Source organism: Hyaena hyaena, unplaced genomic scaffold, assembly GCF_003009895.1.
Source record: "Hyaena hyaena isolate Hyena2069 unplaced genomic scaffold, ASM300989v1 scaffold_331, whole genome shotgun sequence".
Classification (NCBI taxonomy): domain Eukaryota; kingdom Metazoa; phylum Chordata; class Mammalia; order Carnivora; family Hyaenidae; genus Hyaena; species Hyaena hyaena.
Window position 1 is genome coordinate 230,191 of NW_024080965.1, and position 18,607 is coordinate 248,797.

Sequence of the window (18,607 nt, forward strand, 5' to 3'; positions counted from 1 at the left end):
ATAACTTCCTGGGTTCTAAGGAACTCCGTCAACACTGATTATACACGTGATGACTTGCAGTGTAGCCATCAGAATATCAGGCCTTCAGGAATATTATAATGTCATCAAAGGGAATACACATAATCGGAATTTATCAACTGGTCTATCAGACCTCTGTACAGGCGGATTCATCGGGCTTTTGCAAATTTTGTTAGTGATGATAACTACTAACTCTGAACTCAGCACGTGCCCCACAGTTTTTTGCCCCCCACTAAGTAAAGCTGTGCCAGTATCGGTGGAGTCTAGTATCAGGGGCAGTAGGAATGCCTCTGTCACGGAGCTCAATTTTCCTAGTCTTCATTTATGTGGGGTAAGGTGTGTTGGCAGCGCAGACACCCAGGCTACTGGTGATCAGTGTAGCTATGCTTTCAAAAGGAGCAATTCAATTCATTTTGACAGAGAAGAAAGGAAATACAGGAGTGTCCAGCGGCAGGTATGGAAGAAGATGAAAAGAAATGCCTAAGAGCACTGTGCTGTCAAGTCTAAGGCATGACATTATTTCACAGGTGTGTTCCTGGCTATGTACATACACATATGCATTTTACTGCCTTCCCTTGACTCCAGTGAGCAACATTTGTTAGCATCTCCTTCCTTATGACAGCACATCTCTGGAATACTCATATCCCAAGCTAGATCTTTGCTACAAAAAAAAATCAGTAAATGGCAATCACTTCCTGCTGGGTAAAAAATTTAATTCCTCATCCTGAAGTTAAGAACCCACCAAACACGGTGTGGAAGCTAGTAAACCCCACTATGGGTGTACTAACTGCTGTTCTCACTGGCACCGTGCCTTGCAAAGTGGAGACAGGCAGAAATGCCTCAGAGTGTAATCCTGGCACCAGAGAAATCATGTTTTCTCTGGGCCAGTCATCCACTCCTCCCTCTATAGCTCCATTACAATATAATTAATTGTTCAGTGTCTCCAGGAGCGCTTCTCCTCTGCCCTCTTCCTACTATACACCTTGAGAAAATTTCTTATCAGGAAGGTAGCTGGCTTTACTTCCGTGTTAACAGAGGAAGGCAAATCTACAATGGAGAAGCTAAAATAATAGCTTTTAAAAGGGGGCTAATAGGAGCAAGAAAGATGATACATCAACATAAAGAGTGAACAAGATACATTATGAAATAATTCTGGGTTACAAGCACACTTCTCTGAACAATCTTATTCTGCAAACACACTGTAAACAAACAACAGATTTTGGGTGAAGAGATTCCAAATCTGGTTAATAATTATAACTCAATAATTTCAATTCCAACACCCTTTCATGAGGTCATAATCACTGCTTTCATTTTGCAAACAAAGAAATCAAATGTCAGGGAGGTTAGGTAACATGCTTAAGGTCACCTAGCTAGTGAGTAGACCTGGAATTTGAATCTAAGTCTGGTTTCAGAGCCTGCCCTCTACTACTTTATTATCTCCCAGTGCCCACCATTCCTCAGAGATTCTTGCCCTCCTTTTAAATCTCTGGCAATTGAATAGAGGCACCCCAGGATTTTCTTCATATGTAATAAAACTATCCCTACATTCTAAGAGAAGAGAAACCATATAAGCCTCTGATCTCATTTTTTACCTCAATGTATTTTTCATGCCTTGCTAAAGTGTCTGAATTTCTTCAAATTAAAGGTGGTACAAAAAAGGGTGGTGAGGTGCTGAAAACTGGGTTTTCAGTCTATATCTGTGTTATAAGTCAAAACCTTTTATGATGGAAGCTCTCTGACAACAGGGACCACTTCTACGTGAAATGCCTAGTGCCTCTGAGAATGTAAGTACATGATAAATGCTAAATATTAAATTTAGAATGTTACCATAAAATGTGATCTGCTGATTAAGAAAATGGACTTTCCCAAGTGGTCGTTTATTATACTTTTAAGAGTTACCATTACTGAGCACAGAGAGCACACTCAATAGTATTCAAGATAGAAAGCGACAGATAGGGGCAGACTGTCAAATTCATCTAGATACAAAATACAACAGTGGAGTGGAAGCTAAACCCAAAGTTTCATCAGAAAACTATATTTACTTATTTATTTTTGGTTAGGGGAAATGGAAGAAACTCTCAAAGGCAGGATTTGGGGAAAGGTATGAAAGGAAAACTGACGCAGTAGGCTTGGAAAGACAATCTGAGAGAAGATGAGAAAGTGATCATAGATTAAATTTTTAAAAAGTAGGGGAGAACACTAACACAAGAAGAAAGGCAAATTTAAAAAATACAAGCAGCCAGGGGCGCCTGGGTAGCTCAGTCGGTTAGGCATCCAACTTCAGCTCAGGTCATGATCTTGCAGTCTGAGTTCAAGCCCTGTGTTGGGCTCTGTGCTGACAGCTCAGAGCCCGGAGCCTGCTTCAGATTCTGTGTCCCCCTCTTTCTCTGCCCTTCTCCCACTCCCACTCTGTCTCTCTCTGTCTCTCAAGCAAAACAAAACAAAACAAAAAACAAAAACAAACAAGCAGAGAAAGTCAAGAGGGATATTAGAGGAGGTCTCCATGGGGTGGACAAATACTTGGAATATGGTCTGAACTATGAATGATGCTCAAAAGAACAGGAATTAGGAAAAGAGTGATAATTAATACTGGATCCTAGATTATCTCTCAGCCATACCTTCATATACCCCTTTTAAAAGGCAAAAGGCCACCTTTTCAATGATCTTGTTTGGTTTTTTCCTTTGTAACTAACATAACAGATCTTCCTATTTATTGCCAACTCCAAGTAAAATTGTGGAGGCTACCTTGTCTTTGGCATTTTCAAACATGCGTCTGCCCAAATCTGCTCATCTGTTTCTTATTCTTCCTGCCTTCAAAAAAAAAAAAAAAGAAAAGAAAAGAAAAGAAAAGAGTTTGTAGGGGGCACCTGGGTGGCTTGGCTGGTTAAGCATCTGACTCCTGATTTCAGCTCAGCTCAGCTCATGATCTCACAATTCCTGAGATGGAGCCCTTCATCAGGCTCTAACAGCAGGGGATTCTCTCTCTCTGCCCCTCCTCCACGCACACACATGCACGTGTTCTCTCAAAAGAAATAAACTTAAAACAAAAAGTAAAAAAAAAAAGTATGTGTAAACTACCAATGTCTGATAAAGGCTTACTGTTATTTACATTTCAAATGGGAACAAAGTATATTTTAATAGGGAAGAAACCCTTTATTGCTATCGGAGTGAATCTCTGTCATAGAGATTTTAGGTCATGAGTTCTGATTTGGAGGAGAGTTTGGGCTTTTTTTTTAAATGTCATTTTTTTAAAGATTTTATTATTTTTATTATTTTTTTAAGTTTATTTTTTGAGAGAGAGTGTGAGTGGGGGAGGGGCGGGGGTGGGGGGAGACAGAGGACCTGAAACAGGCTCTATACTGGGAGCAGAGAGCCTGATGTAGGGCTTAGACTAATGAACCATGAGATCATGAACCACGAAGTCGGATGCTTAACTGACTGAAACACCCAGGCACCCTAAATAACATTCTTGTAACTTTTATTGTTTTTTAATGTTTTATTTATTTTTTGAGAATGAGAGACAGAGTGCAAATGGGGGAGAGATAAGGAGACACAGAATATGAAGCAGGCTCCAGGCTCCAAGTTTCAGCACAGAGCCCAATGCTGGGCCTGAATTCATGAACCATGAGATCATGACCTGAGCTGAAAGTTGGCTGCTTAACCAAATGAGCCACCCATGTGCCCCTAAATGACATTGTTTTTAGACTTTATTTATTTTTTGGGGGGGGGGAGAGTCAGAGCGAGAGAAAGAGCGAGAGAGAGACAGCGAGAGAGAGAGACAGACAGACAATAAGTGGGGGAGGAGGAGACGGAGGGAAAGAATCCTAAGCAGGTTCCATGGTGTCAGTGCAGAGCCCAATTCGGGGTTCAGTCTCACGCACTGTGAGATCATGACTGGAGCCGAATCAAGAGATGGGTGCTTAACCAACTGAGCTACCCAGGTGCCCCTAAGGATAATTTTTCTTTTCTCTTCTTTTTTCTCTGTGAGGAGTAGTGGAATATTCCTAGCTGCCCTAAAATTCTCCCACATAAGCAACTGCTCTTTATCTAAGGCTGGTCCTGGCATGCTTATTAGCAAAATGATGGACTTTGGATCCCAGACAAATATATACATATATTTTGCTTTTTAATAAAGAGTTTATTTCCAAAGTATGAAATAAATTATGAAAGGTTTTTATTTTTCTATACAGTGAAACAAATCAGAATAAGAAAAACATATTTGGGAAGAATAACACTATGCTTTTATATATTCACTTCTATATAGTTGAAGAATTGCCTGGCATTTGCTTCCTTTAAATTTGAATTTGAGGGAAATTTTAAAGTCTTCCTAATAGCCAAAATGGCAGAAATTTCTTGAAGCATTTGGTAGAATATTTAGGGGTCATTACATTTATTATATACCAATGAATTTCAAAGATGCAAAAAAAAAAAAATGGAAAGGAAAGGAGCTAACTATATTTTAATGAAAACTGCCAAGAAAAGCTGATCCTCTTAACAGTTTTGTATCTCTTTACGGTCCAAGATAAATAATTGATAAAATTAATTGCTCAGGATATCCCTGAGCACACATATGTCTGCTGGTACATGTCTATCTGCTAAAATATTGAATATGTCCCTTTTATGTTACTTATGAAATTATTCACACCTGACTTTCTTTCAGTGACAGTCTAGAGACATCCTTTGAAAGTACAAATAGACAGCATCTTCCAGAAGCTCTAATGAAATGGTACCTTTATGTTAAAAGAACAACAAAATTGGTGACGTCTCTCAGGCTGCTAACTATATAATGCCTTAAGGAATTTGGGATTAAGCAGTAAAATCTTAAGAAAATAAGAGTCTTATGAGGAAACAGTGATATATACTAGATTACACACTTCACTCTTTCTGATGCCTACCTAGAATTCTTATTCTAGTTGAGTGTTAAAAATAATTTTGATTACAAAGGTGATAAAACACCACAGGCATGGATTAAAGACAAGAAATCTTTTGAAGGACAACATACTTATTTGTTCGGGATTGTTTCAGGCATCTGATTTCTATGTAATCTACTTTTTTTTTTTTATGTTTTATTTATTTCTGAGAGAGAGACAGCGTGAGCAGGGGAGGGTCAGAGAGAGAGGGAGACAAAGAATCTGAAACAGGCTCAGGCTCTGAGCTAGCTGTGAAAACAGAGCCCGACGTGGGGCTTGAACCCACGAACCATGAGGTCATGGCCTGAGCCGAAGTCAGATGCTTAACCGACTGGTCCACCCAGGTGCACCAGATTTCTGTGTGATCTAAAGTCATCTGTCGTACAAACTGCCTATCAGCCCTTTTTCAGGACACTACATTCTGCCCAGAGAATAGAATGCTCTAAGCGAAGTCAGTTTTTAATCATTTTTTTGCAAAGTAGTAGTAACACACTATGTCATTTATGAATGATTGGTCAGAAGAAAAACTGTTGAGTATATATATAACTATTTTACATTTTATGCTATAAACCAGCAAAATCATTATATTAAATGAGAAGCAGTCTCACTGGTTCCCAATGTTATTCCAATGACTCTGAATGGCCATGTCTTGAAGCTTCATAATTGCAAGAAAGTTAAAAGGCTCACCACCCTCTTCGTTCTGCCAGGCCTCTCCACAGAGAATCAGTCCTGACCATTCTCTCAATGAGCTTCTTCCATAACATGCCATCAGAGGTCACTCGGTACCATTCCTTACATACGAGTTCAGCAGCACATAGCGATTTGGCATCCAGGTATGACAGAATGTTCTCGGCAATGTGGTCCAAACCCCGAGCTGTTGTGGGTTGGGGAGGGGGCAAAGAAGAGAAATATAGGTGGTGAATGGTGGGGTTTTTTTGTTTTTTGTTTTTTTACAAAAGGTCCTTTAAAAAACAACAGCATTTATTCTTTTCTGAAAGCATATCACTGTCCCTAGTGTGGTCCAGTTTCTTTTTCAAACAGAAACTTGGGTAAAATGAGTGTCAATAATTTTTCCATAAGGTTACAGAAATGAACAGTATTTTCCATCTTCCTTTAGATAAGGAAGTTAGCGCTAACAACTAGCAAACCCCCCAAGACATTAAAAATAAAAAGGATCCTAGAAAACAATTCACATCTATCTATATGGATTTCAGCACTAGGGGATGTTCTATGGATGGCATCTCAAAGTCTGTGATTCAGACCCCCCCAAATCTCTATATTAGGTCCATTTCTCATTCCGTTTCTATTACTGCTGCAGTTCCAAAGCTGTTCAGTGAAAGAAATATCCTTTAAATGTACTAGGGGAGAGGCACTAAGTCAGAATGTGCTGGGTTATAGAATTTTGGGCATGCAGAAAGGAGAGAAGAAGGAAATACAGATTGGCATAGGAACATCCCAAGAGGAAACACAGAGAGGTATGTTTAAGTTCAAGTATGAGTTTAATTTCAAATGTTAAAAGAAACTGTATTTGAGAGTAGTTGCTGCTATAAATCCTAAATGACAGTTGACCAAAAAATGAAAACAATCCCACACCAATAAATAACTTGGTTAGAATTTCAGAGAACATTTTGCAGGATGTATAGAGGGAAACAATGGAAGTAGATCTTGGGCTGCCTAAACTGGATGGGTTTCCCAATTAAAATACTCTACCACCCAAATCTGTACTGAGGCCTCAGAGGAATAGATCCGATAAAATAGGATGACCATACTAATAAAGTTTTTGGCTACTGTTCTAATTCACAAGTGAGACAAGCATATTCAAAGTTATTTCTCTTTCAGATTACATATCAGAGGTTTGCTAAAGACTTAAATAGTGCAGAAGGATTCCTTCATACTCTGACTCCCTTAGGCACAAACTTACCCAAAAGGAAAGAGAATACCACATTTCATTTTGTGCCTTTCCCCTGAATCACACAAAGACATACTTGGACACCATTAGCAACAACCCAAATGTGCTTAAACATTATTCTAATTATAAAACTGTATGGATATCAGTCACATTTTTCAGCAGATTCAGAGAAGAAAGCATTAAATGGATTTTGTTTGGCTGGTATCACATGTTCATATTTAAGCATAAGCAGATGGAGGCATTCATCACTTAATTCTTATTAAAGGAAAATGACTATAATCCAATTCAAGATATAATAATTAGTTCCTCATGCAAAAAACAGTGATGATACAGTTCCTGCACCTTTAAATTGAAACTTTCTATGCCATCAGAAGTTTCCAAAATTCATTCCTGTTGTTTTTAATGGCTGTCATGAAATTGTTCCTGATCTTTCACTATGCCCCTATAGTAAGTCTTTGGAAGTAATTTCACCTAACAGTCTAAACAAACCCATTACATTAATGGATTATAGGCATTTTTTGAAGTAGTTTGGTTTACTAAATGTAGCCAGGTGGTGTAGGTTTATAAGTTAAAATGGCCATAAAGCATTAGCCTGATGATTTAATATCTTATAAAGTGGTCAGCAGATACACACCAGGGATCAGGATTAGGCAAAGGATACACTGATCTAATCAACTCCTGCTCAATTCTTAGTGGTATATGCTTGAGACAGTAGCATGTCCCAGTAACTGGGGAGAGCGCAGTAATGAGGTACACATAGATTGTTCACACAATGAAAACTGTTTGCCTGTGGCTAAAACAAAGTCCAATGAGGGAAGAGGGGGCAGAAGTCTATTACACTTAACAAAAAATATAGGTACAAATTTAGCTTTAAAGTGGTTTTTTCTAAGATATAAATAGGTATTTCTTTTGTTTTAAAGGGTGACTTAAATTCCAATTTTGGAGAAATAAACAAACGAAAAAGATAATTGGCAAAGATTAAGCAAAGTAGTAGTATGCCGTTTGGGGGAGGGTTGGTATATTTTTCAAAGAGGACAGTTTTGTACAAGGGTTAAAAGCCTTAAAAATATTCATAATTCTTCAATATAGGAGTCCTGTTTCTGTTATTTTTCCCCAGGAAAAGATTAGTGAATAAGAATGTCCACCACCACAAAGTTCATAATAGGAAAAACATTTTAAACTACCTAAATGTCCACAAAAGGGGTTAAATAATATGTGCTTTGGCCATCATAAAGAATATATAATACTATAAATAACTATGTTTTTTAAAAAACACAGGAAAATACATTAAGAACATAGTAGGAAAAAAATGTTACATATGCTTTAGAAGGAAATATACACACCTAGGAAAAAAACCTGTAAGGCTACATGCCAACATATTAATAGGTATTAGCAGCTCTCTGAATGGTAGGGTTCTGGGAAATTTTATTTTTATATTTTAAATGGTTTTGAATTTTCTAAATTTCCTATAGCTTCTATAATCAGGAAACAATTGAAAAAAATAAAAACAAGATATAATATTTTAGAGATTCACTCATCTTTTGTACTATATTTTCTTTTAAAATAAACGTTTAACACAGAGGACAACCTTATATCTTCTTGAGGTAGCATTTCCCCCAAATAATGATGTCTACATAGTACCCTGGGATCACCACCAAGCATTTGGTAAAACCACCACATCATCCTCCACAAAAAATGTATTTTAAGTGTGTGAGCGTATGTGTGTGTGTATTCAAACCTATATTGAGCTTACGATAGATGTTCGATTACTGAGAACAGTGAGGTTGCAAAGCCTGGAGTTTACAAATTAATGTCACAAGGCTCCTGAGATACCTTTCTTTATAAAATACTCAATTAAAAATGTTTCTTATTCAGTCCCATAATCTAAATATTCTGTTGGCCAATTCCCATGGAAAACCAAATCCAAGTACATAGGTTAACATATCTTGAAACTGAGACACATTATCAAGGTAGCAGCTCAGAAAAAATTTTATTTGCACCTCTGAGTGGGTAAGAACAGAGTGACTAAAGGGTAGGAGATACAGAGAAGACCGGGGAAAGAAGAGTCTCTATTTCCAGAGTTCGACATTGGGTATTTATACCCCAAGAAGGTAACATTAAAGGACTCCGTTTGTAAAATTCAAGCCAATAAAGACTTAAAAAGAGAGATGACGATCCAGTTTCATTACCATTGTCACTTATCTTCCAGGCAAATTAATGGCTCACAAACACCCGTAGACATACCTGGCAGAGCAGTTATGAAATCCCTCTGCAGCATAGGTTTAAGGTATGAGTTTATGTGTCCATGTTGGTAATGACACATTTGGGATATAAGATGTTCCACAAATTCCACTTGATCGGACTCTGACCACTGCTCAAAGTATTTGACACACAGCTCCTTTTCCTTCTCATAGCTTGCTGAGAGTTTTCGTTGCTTGGGCACAATCATACTGGAAGTGCCATTGGCAAGTTTTGTCTGTAGAAGGGGTGGATTAAAAGACACATGAAACAGTAAGTACTGAAAATGAGGGAAATATATAATTTTTTGGTCTGGCATGCAATGTTATGTCTTTATGATGGAGCTCACTCTGTTACTCTATGAGTAATTGGATGGTTCTGAACAGCAATTATACAGAAAGCCACACAAAGACCACAGTAAGTTGCTGGATGACTAGGCATCCATGTCTAAAAGTTCACAGGAAGAACAGGAAGAAAAATTATTTGGAGATATATAGATGAGAACTGAAAGCTGAAAGCATGTTAAGTTATTATTACTAGCAAGCAAAAAAGCTCGTTTGCTTTTTTTTGTATACACCAGTTACTAGACGTTTATATAATTACTTCCTCACAACTTATTTTTTACTAATCAAATAAGAAACCTTCCAAGCAAAGAAAGGCCAATGAATAAAATAATCTGAAACTCTAGTACCTTTGGAGATAAAGTTTAAATATAACATGTATATATTCAACCTACCCTTTCCCTTCTAAAAAGGAAATCAAACTTACATGCCATTAAGTCTTTCTGTTAATTAGTTCATTACGGAAATATCAACTGAGCACACACACAAACACTGTCCTAGGAATACAACACTGGGAATACAACACTGAACCAAAATAACAGTGTCTGTCCTCAGGAACTTATATTGTAGTATGTACAAGCAAGATAAAAGCATAATCAAGTACATAGAAAATATAATGTGCACAGTGCTATTAATAAAAATAAGGGGATATGGGGCGCCTAGGTGGCTCAGCTGGTTGAGTGTCCGACTCTTGATTTCAGTTCAGGTCATGACCCCAGGGTTGTGGAATTGAGCTCTACACTGGGTTCCATGCTGAGTGTGTAGCCTGCTTAAGATTCTCTCTCTCTCTCTCTCTCTCTCTCTCTCTCTCTCTCTCCCCACCCCCTCCCCACTCTCTCTCTCTCTAAAATAAAAGATTAAAAACTTAAAATAAAAAAAAAATTAAAATAAGGGGACAGAAACCCAAAGTATATGTTATTGCAGTAGGCAAAATTCTAAGATGGCTCCACCCAAGATTCTCGGCCCTTGAAGTATATCTTCTCTTAGCTATTCAAACAAACACATAGGCACTGTTTTGATTTAATTAAGGTGCCAAATCGGCTGACCTTAAGATAGGGAGATTACTAGAATGGGTACCTATCAAATGAGCCCTTTAAAAGTAGAGAGTTTTCTCCAACTGGTTACTAAAGAAGGGGACCACATGGCAAAGGATGTGGTCAGCCTCTGGGAGCCGGGAGAGTTCCCAGATGGCAGCCAGTGAGGAAACAGGTACCTCAGTACTACAAAGGTGGGGGTCTAAGTTCTGCCAACAACAATAAGCTGAGCAGAGGATTTTCCCCTAGAGCCTTCAGATGAGAACTCAGCCTGCTCAGCACCTTCATTTCAGCCTTGTGATACTTTTGAACAGAGGACCCAGCTATGCTATGCCAGACTTCTGACCTAGAAAACTGTAAGCTAATGAATGGGTGTTATTTTATCCTGGTAGTTTGTTACGCAGCAATTAAAAAAACACAGAAAACTAATATAATTACTTAAGCCTATGGGGTCAGAGATAGTCTCCCTAAAGAGATGACATCTGAATTGAGACCTGAAGGAAATGAGGAAACTAGACATTTTGTTACATGGGGGAAGAATGGTCTAAGGCAAAGGGAATTTGAGGGCAAAGGTCCTGGGTGGCAGTCTGTCTGGCATGTTTAAGGAACACCAAAGAGGCCCAGTGTGGTTTGAACCAAGTGAACAAGGAGAAGTAAATTGGAGTAGTTCAAGCCAGATCATCTGGGTCATTTAGGTGGGGGCAGCTAATCTCCAATGACGGCCTGAAACAATTCCATCCCTCCCTGAACACTGAATGCTGTTCCTTCTGTCAAAAGGCAAAGTTTGTCCTAGACTTTGAATCTGGGCTTTGGCAAACAAAGTGTAGAGAAAGTGACATTCAGCTTATGCTTACTTCTTCTTAGAGCCTTGAGCCACCCCATAAGAAATTCAGGCTACCTCGCTGGAGAGAGGTCAGGAAGATGAGAAGCTTTGCAGAGAGAGAGAGAGAGAGAGAGAGAGAGAGAGAGAAAGAGAAATATCACATAGAGAAGCACCTAAAAGTCTGAGAGTGACATCATCTGACTCCTTTTAAATGGAGCAAGTTATGTGAAGAACAGACTGTAGGGGACATGAATGGAAACGAGGAGACTGATTAAAAGACTGCTTCACAGTAGTCCATAGAAGAGAACAATCTTTTGGACTAGAGTGGTAGCTGCAGAGGTAATGAGAAATAATTGGGACTCAGTGTATACTTTGAAGGCAGAGCAAACTGAATTTGTTGACAGACTGGACATGGGGTATGAAAAAAGAAAGGAGACAAGGATCATATGTGAGTTTGAAGCTGGGACACTAGGAGAAGATTCAGAAATCAACTGAAACTTTTGCTACTCTGAAGAAAGTTGGTTTTCTTTAGAGGATGTCGACAAAGTGATACAAGTGGGTACTTTTCAAAGTAATTTGATAGATCTTCGGCATATTTGCTGGAAGCAATCCCAATCTGGCAGAAAAGCCAGTGTTACAATGGAGTTCATACCTGCCTGGACATATTGAGCATGCTATAAAACTATCAAATTTGGAAAATCAACTTCTGCAATTCAAGGCACAGGCTGGCTTAATTTCTAAACATTAAATCCTACATGCAGGCTTCTTTACAAATGATCCTTGATACACCACTGAAAGTGTATGGCCGAGAATGACATTAGGCATTCTGTTTACACAGAAAGAGCTGACACCTGTGAGCAGCAGGCCCTGGCGTACAGAGTTGGATGTTTTCTAGCATAAATGCCCCTGTGGTCTAGGATATAGATGAAAAATGATTAATAAGAGCCTTGTTGGACACAGGCCTTGGGGGACTTCAGAGCTGCTTTTTGGGTAGGTTATTTGTTTGCATTTCAAAAAAGAAAAATTCAGGAAGTATGGAGTAAGATTTAGTGAGCTAATGAATAGGTAGGTGTACAAGCTTGACCAAATACCACTTCTCATCTCAACAACCCAAACCTCCCACTCCATCATCTTTTATAAATTTGTCCTTTTGTCTTGTAAAAGGTAGAAATGGGTTGGAGTTAAATGCTACCCTCAGGTATTGTTTTCCTGCTAAAGACCAGAAATGCGAGGAACAGAGAACAATAATCAGCACAGTAATGAAATAGTTCTATTTATAATCTTCAATAAACCAGATGTTTTTATAATCGCAGGGAGTCATGCTTTGATCAGTGGCTATCAGACTATTAACAGATAAAAATGCCTAAGGATTTCACAAATTTGGTTATCCCACTGCAGGAGCTAAAGTTCAGCCAGGCATCTTGTATTTTCAATGACCCAGTCATAAATAGGATCTAAAACATGTGGCTATTAGGAATGAAGTATAAACTGATAGTTCATGTATGTACCAACTGTCTGGGCTACTCCAGCTGGTACTACATTTTAGACACAACTTCCAAAACAGAGTATTTCCTTGTGAGGTAGAAAAACACATACCTCAGACCCATTATCGCTTTGAATGAGTTACTTAGTCTTAACCACTACACCACACTGCATTTTTTTTTAAGAGCTCTGGTCCTACAGTAGTGCAAAGACCTGGTTCCAAATTCTAGTTCCTCAGTTTACTAGCTGTGTGTCATGAAATAAACACCTTGATTTTTTTTTTTTTTTGAGTCTCTGTTTCCCTCATCTTGCCAAATGGGGATAATGATACGATATATTCCATTGGGTTTTTGTAAGGATCAAATAAGATAATCTAAGAAAAGCATGCTTAGCTTACTACCTGGCACACAGTAAGTAAAGTGCTCAATAAATCAACATTCCTAATGAACTTCTGACACTGGTGGAACTGGACTTTCCCTCTCCTCTTGAAAATACATACTTCTGGGGCGTCTGGATGGCTCAGGTGGTTAAGTGTCTGACTCTTGATTTTGGATCAGGTCATGATCTCATGGTTTGTAGGTTTGAGCCCTGCGTCAGGCTCCATGCTGACAGTGCAGAGCCTGGTTGGGATTCTCTCTCTCTCTCTCTCTCTCTCTCTCTCTGCCCCATGCGACTCATGCTTTCTCTCTCTCAAAATAAATAAACTTAAAAAAAAAAAAGAAAATACTTATTTCTTTCTCACTGTGTACTATGTGTTTTTCTATTTTAATTTCATTGCAATAAAATACACATAAAAGTGGATAATCTTGGAGCACATGGGTGGCTCATTTGGTTGGGCCTTCAACTTCCACTCAGGTCACGATCTTGCAGTACACAAGTTCAAGCCCTAATCAGGCTCTGTGCTGACAGCTTGGAGCCTGGAGCCTGCTTCAGATTCTGCGTCTCCCCCTCACACTGCCTCTCCCCTGCTCGTGCTCTGTCTCTCTCTAAGAAATAAATATTAAAAAAGTTTTTTTTAGGAAAGTGCATAATCTTAAGTGTATAGCTTGATGAATTTTCAGAATTTGAACACACTCATGTAGCACCATTATCAAGAAATAGACTACCAGGAGACTTACAAGCCTTGCCTTGACTCCTGTTTTTGGGTTGCTAGCGCTAAGGGTAAGCGCTATACTCTTTTTTTTTTGAAATATACTTTTTAAAATTATCTTTCTGGGGCACCTGGGTGGCTCAGTTGGTTGAAATAAAATATTTTTATTTATAAAAAAATAAATAAATGATTAAAGCTGTCTGCCTATACAATTTAGAGTAGCATTAAAAAATATACTTAGGAATAAACTTAACAACATATGTGTTAATACCCATAAAGCTGAAAACAACAAAATAGTGCCAAGGGAAATTAAAAAAAATTTTTTTTAATGTTTATTTATTTTTGTGCATGAGAGACACACAGAGCACAAGCAGGGGAGGGGAGAGAGAGGGAGACACAGAATCCAAAGCAGACTCCAGACTCTGAGCTGTCAGTACAGAGCCTGATGTGGAGCTTGAACCTATGAGCTGTGAGATCATAACCTAAGCCGAAGTTGAATGCTTAACTGACTCAGCCACCCAGGGGCCCTGAGAGCTGAGGAAGATTTTTAAAAGACCTAAATAAATGGAGAGGTATATTACGTTCAAAAATGGGACTCAATATGGTTAAGATGTTCATTCTTCCCAATCAATCCACTGATAAGAGTCAATGCAATATCAATGAAATCCCAGCAATGAAATTGACAAGGTGACTGTAAAATTTGAATGGATATACAAAGGACCTAGACTTCAGCCAAGTGATCCTACAAAATAGAAATAAAGATAGAGGATTCACACCACTGAATTTCAAGACTTAAATAAAGCAATAATAATCAAGATAGTGTGACTTTGGTGTAAGGACAAACATGTATATCAATGAAACAGAATATAGACTCCACAAAGAGATTTACATATGGCCAGTTGACTTTTGAGAAAGGTGCCAAGATAATTCAATAAGGAAAAACAGACTTTTCAAAAGATGCTGTTGAAACATCTGGATATCCATATAGAAACAATGGACTTTGTTCTTTACTTTCAACCATTTCTGAAAATTAACTTACATGGATTTTGGATGTATATGTAGGAGCTAAGACAATGTCTAAAAGCAAACATTGGAGAAAATCTTGGTACTCTTGAGATAGGTAAGCATTTCATACATAGGGCACAAAAGCACAAACTATTTTTAAGTTTATTTACTTGGCGGGGTGGGGGTGGGGGGGATGAAAGGAGAGCAAGAGAGCAAGTGGCCTAGCGGGGGAGGGGCAGAGAGAGGAAGAGAGACAATCCCAAGCAGGCTCCACACAGAGCAGAGCCTGACATGACTCGAACCCACGAACCATGAGATCATGACCTAGGCCGGAATCAAGTCAGACACTTCATTGACGGGGCCACTCAGGCACCCCTACAAACTATTTCTTAAGGAAGAAATAGATAAATTAGCAGGTGCCAAATTTTAAACTTCTGGTTTCTAAAAGAAACAGTTAACAAAATAAAAATATGATCACAAACTGGGAGAAAATATTTGCAATATATACTTTGACAAAGGACTTGTGTTCAGAATATATAAAGAACTCTTAGAATTTGATAGTAAGACAACAAATAACTCTTTTATTTTTTTAATGGGCCAAATATTTGAATAGACACTTTACAAAAAAGAATCATGGATGGCCAATAAGCCCATGGAAAGATGTTTAAACTCATTAGTCACAAGGGAAATGCAAATTAAAATCACAATGAGATACTACTACACACTTATGACAATGACTAAAATTAAAAAGACTGATGATAGTATGTATGGACAAGAATGAGGAACAAATGAGCCTCTCATACTCTGCTGGCAGTAATGGTTAAAGGTACAACTCTTTTAGTACACAGAGCACAGTTTCTTATAAAATTGAACATATATTTATCATATGACCCACTCCTAGACATTTACTGCCCCTGCAAAATGAAAACATATTTTCACATAAAGACTTGTACATTCATATTCAGAATTGCTTTATTCAGAATAGTCTCAAGCTAAAAAAAAAAAAAAAAAAAGAATCTCCATGTCCATCAAGAGTGGAGCAAACTGAGGTCTATCTGTAAAATGGAATAGTACTCAGCAATAAAAGGAATGAACTACAGATACACAAAACCTCATCTAAGAATCTCAAAAACATGCTGAACAAAGGAAGCCAGGCACAAAACCTCTTACTTTACAACTCTACTTGTATGAAACTCTAGGAACAATGAATCAAATTTATAATGACAAAAACAGATCAGTGACTGACTGGGGCTGGATGTGGGCGTGGGGCTGACTGATTAAGGACACAAGAGAAGGTCCTGGGGCAATGAACATGTTCTACAGCTTGACTGCTACACAGCTGTATGTATACTTTTGCCAAAAATGCATCGAACTATGTACTTAAAATGGGTGTATTTTATTGTATGTAAATTACATTTTAATAAAATGGAAACTTCTAAGGATAGAGTATTCCTAAATATAAATGTCACTGTAATATTAATTTCATCTGTAACAAAGATACTACATTTATAGAGAGCTCAAAGGTCTTTGTTATCAAGCTTCTCCCCTCTATCATTCTCCCATACAGATTTTTCTACTAATGGCTAAAGTAAAAGTAGCAAAATTTCAATTTGAGAACCTTTGAAAATCCACAAGGGCACAGTGAAAAAGTTCAATTATTAAAAAATCAAAAGGTTGTATATTAGAGTGTATGGGAGAAAGGGTAATGGTTACTGGTGGCAATAGAATTGATTTGGCTTTCCCAACAAAAGCTTGATGACTCAACCACTGCTGTTCAAATGTCTAGGAAAGCTGACAAACAACCTCAGTTTAATGGTAACACTAACTTTCTGCTACCCCTGCACATCCCTTCTGCTTTTCTGTTTACGATGAACAGTTAGCTCCAAAAGAAAGAAAGGAAGGAGCTGTCAGGTGACAAGCACAAAAATGAAAGGACTTAAGTATTTATATGACTGTCTTCAGCTTAGTCTTCAAAGGCTAAAGGCTAACATTTTCCCCCGGACCCCCGAAAACATATTACAAGCACCACTTTCAAAATTACCATGAATTTCTTTGAAGCTGCTACCTGGGCCAGGAGGGAGAAACACACACTTTCAGACATCAACCAGCTTAACCACAACCACTGCAATATCAAGAGTGCTGACTTTGCTAACTGTATTGTGTATGGGTTGGAAGACACAGCATGGACTGGCTGAAGTTTATGGTGAGATGATGTTTCTAGCTGGCATGTAAACCCTGCTTTAGCTGCAAGGAATGGTGTGGTAAGTAGAGAAAGAAAAATATTCTAGACACAGGACACCATTTGGAATTGGGGGTGCAAGGATGAGATAAAGAGAGTAGTATTTATGACTAGAGAGAGGCAAATGATATTTAAGGATTCTTCCTGGCCTTAAGAAGGGCTTTGGGGTGTATGTGGAATAGTGAATGGGGATTAAGGAGCGCACTTGCTGTGGGGCGCCTGTGTGGCTTAGTCAGTTAAGTTTCTGAGTTTGGCTCAGGTCGTGATCTCGTGCTCGAGAGTTTGAGCCCAGCACTGTGCTCTATGCTCTCTGCCGTCAGTGAGGAGCCTGCCTCGGATCCTCTGTCCTCTCCTCTCTGCCTCTCCCCTGCTGGTGCACGTGTGCACAGGCTCTCTCTCTTTCAAAAATGAAAGCACATTTTAAAAAAAATTTTAAAAAAAGGAGTGCACATTCCATGATGAACACGAGGTGAGTTTTTTAAAAAGGGCTCTGAGGAAAGACTCTGGCATTGAAACTCACAGTAGGGGAAGAGGGATTTAATGATTAAGATGATGAATGAGTCTAAGAATAAAATGGGCAGGGATTATGCTGGGGTAGGGCTACAGCTTAGTAGGGAAAGGACAAGAACTTTGACTAAGGCTGGGACTTCAGAGTTATCAATCAACCAACAACCATTTATTGAGTGACTATTCAGTGCTGGGTGCTTTTCTCAATGCTAGAGAAATTGTAGTGAACAGGCACACAGTTTATCTTCTCTAGGGAGGAATGGAAGGAGAATATATAATAAATGTTAACTTCAGAAACCAATAAATATTGTCAAGAAACCGAAATAATTGTTAACATAAAACATGGAGGGAACAATAGAGCCTACTGTAACTAAGGTAGTCATGAAATGATGCAGAAGGACATAACATCTAAGCGATGAGAGGGTCAGTCTTGTGAAGATCTGGGAAAGACCCCCCAAACAAGAAGTTAAAGGTGTGCTCAAGGGAAAGACAGAAAGAAGGCTAGTATGGCCAAGGCAGAGTAAATGTTGGGAGAAGTATTGGGAAAGGAGCTAGTGAGGTGGCCTGGGGCCACATCACATTAGGCTTTCTGGGTCACAGTAAGGAGTTTGTATTTTATCCGAAGTGTAAAGGAGAACCCCTGGTGGTTCTGAAGTAGTCAAATATGACATCATCTGACTTATCCTTTAGAAATACGTATACTAGCTGCCATGTAGAGAATGGTGAGGGGATACAAGAGCAAGTTGCATGAACAGAGGAAGGTCGACTAGAAGGCCGATAAAATGATCCAGGCAAGAGGTGATCATTGGCTAAGATTAGAAGAGACAGATTAGCAAGTACTCAGAAGAAAGGAATTTTATCCTCACAAGAGAGGAAGGAGGACCTGTTGAGAATTGTATGTTTGGGTTATAATACACATTTACTTAAGTATAATAACTCACTTCCTCAATAGGGCTGATCCTTCACATATTTAACCTAGTATATTCACTTGGAAGGGGACAGAACCAGGGT

At 38.5% G+C, this 18,607-nt stretch overlaps 1 protein-coding gene across 5 annotated transcripts in view; it reads right to left on the reverse strand.

Moving 5' to 3' along the window:
• Positions 1–18,607, reverse strand: part of BTRC (beta-transducin repeat containing E3 ubiquitin protein ligase) — a 175,426-nt gene that overhangs the window by 18,517 nt on the left and 138,302 nt on the right. For all 5 annotated transcript variants that reach the window (XM_039249240.1, XM_039249239.1, XM_039249238.1 and 2 more), the window contains 2 exons: positions 9,082–9,313; positions 5,616–5,802 (listed from right to left, as the gene is read on the reverse strand). In XM_039249240.1, the coding sequence (XP_039105171.1) occupies positions 5,616–5,802; positions 9,082–9,313 (419 nt within the window). The remainder of the gene's footprint in view (positions 1–5,615; positions 5,803–9,081; positions 9,314–18,607) is intronic.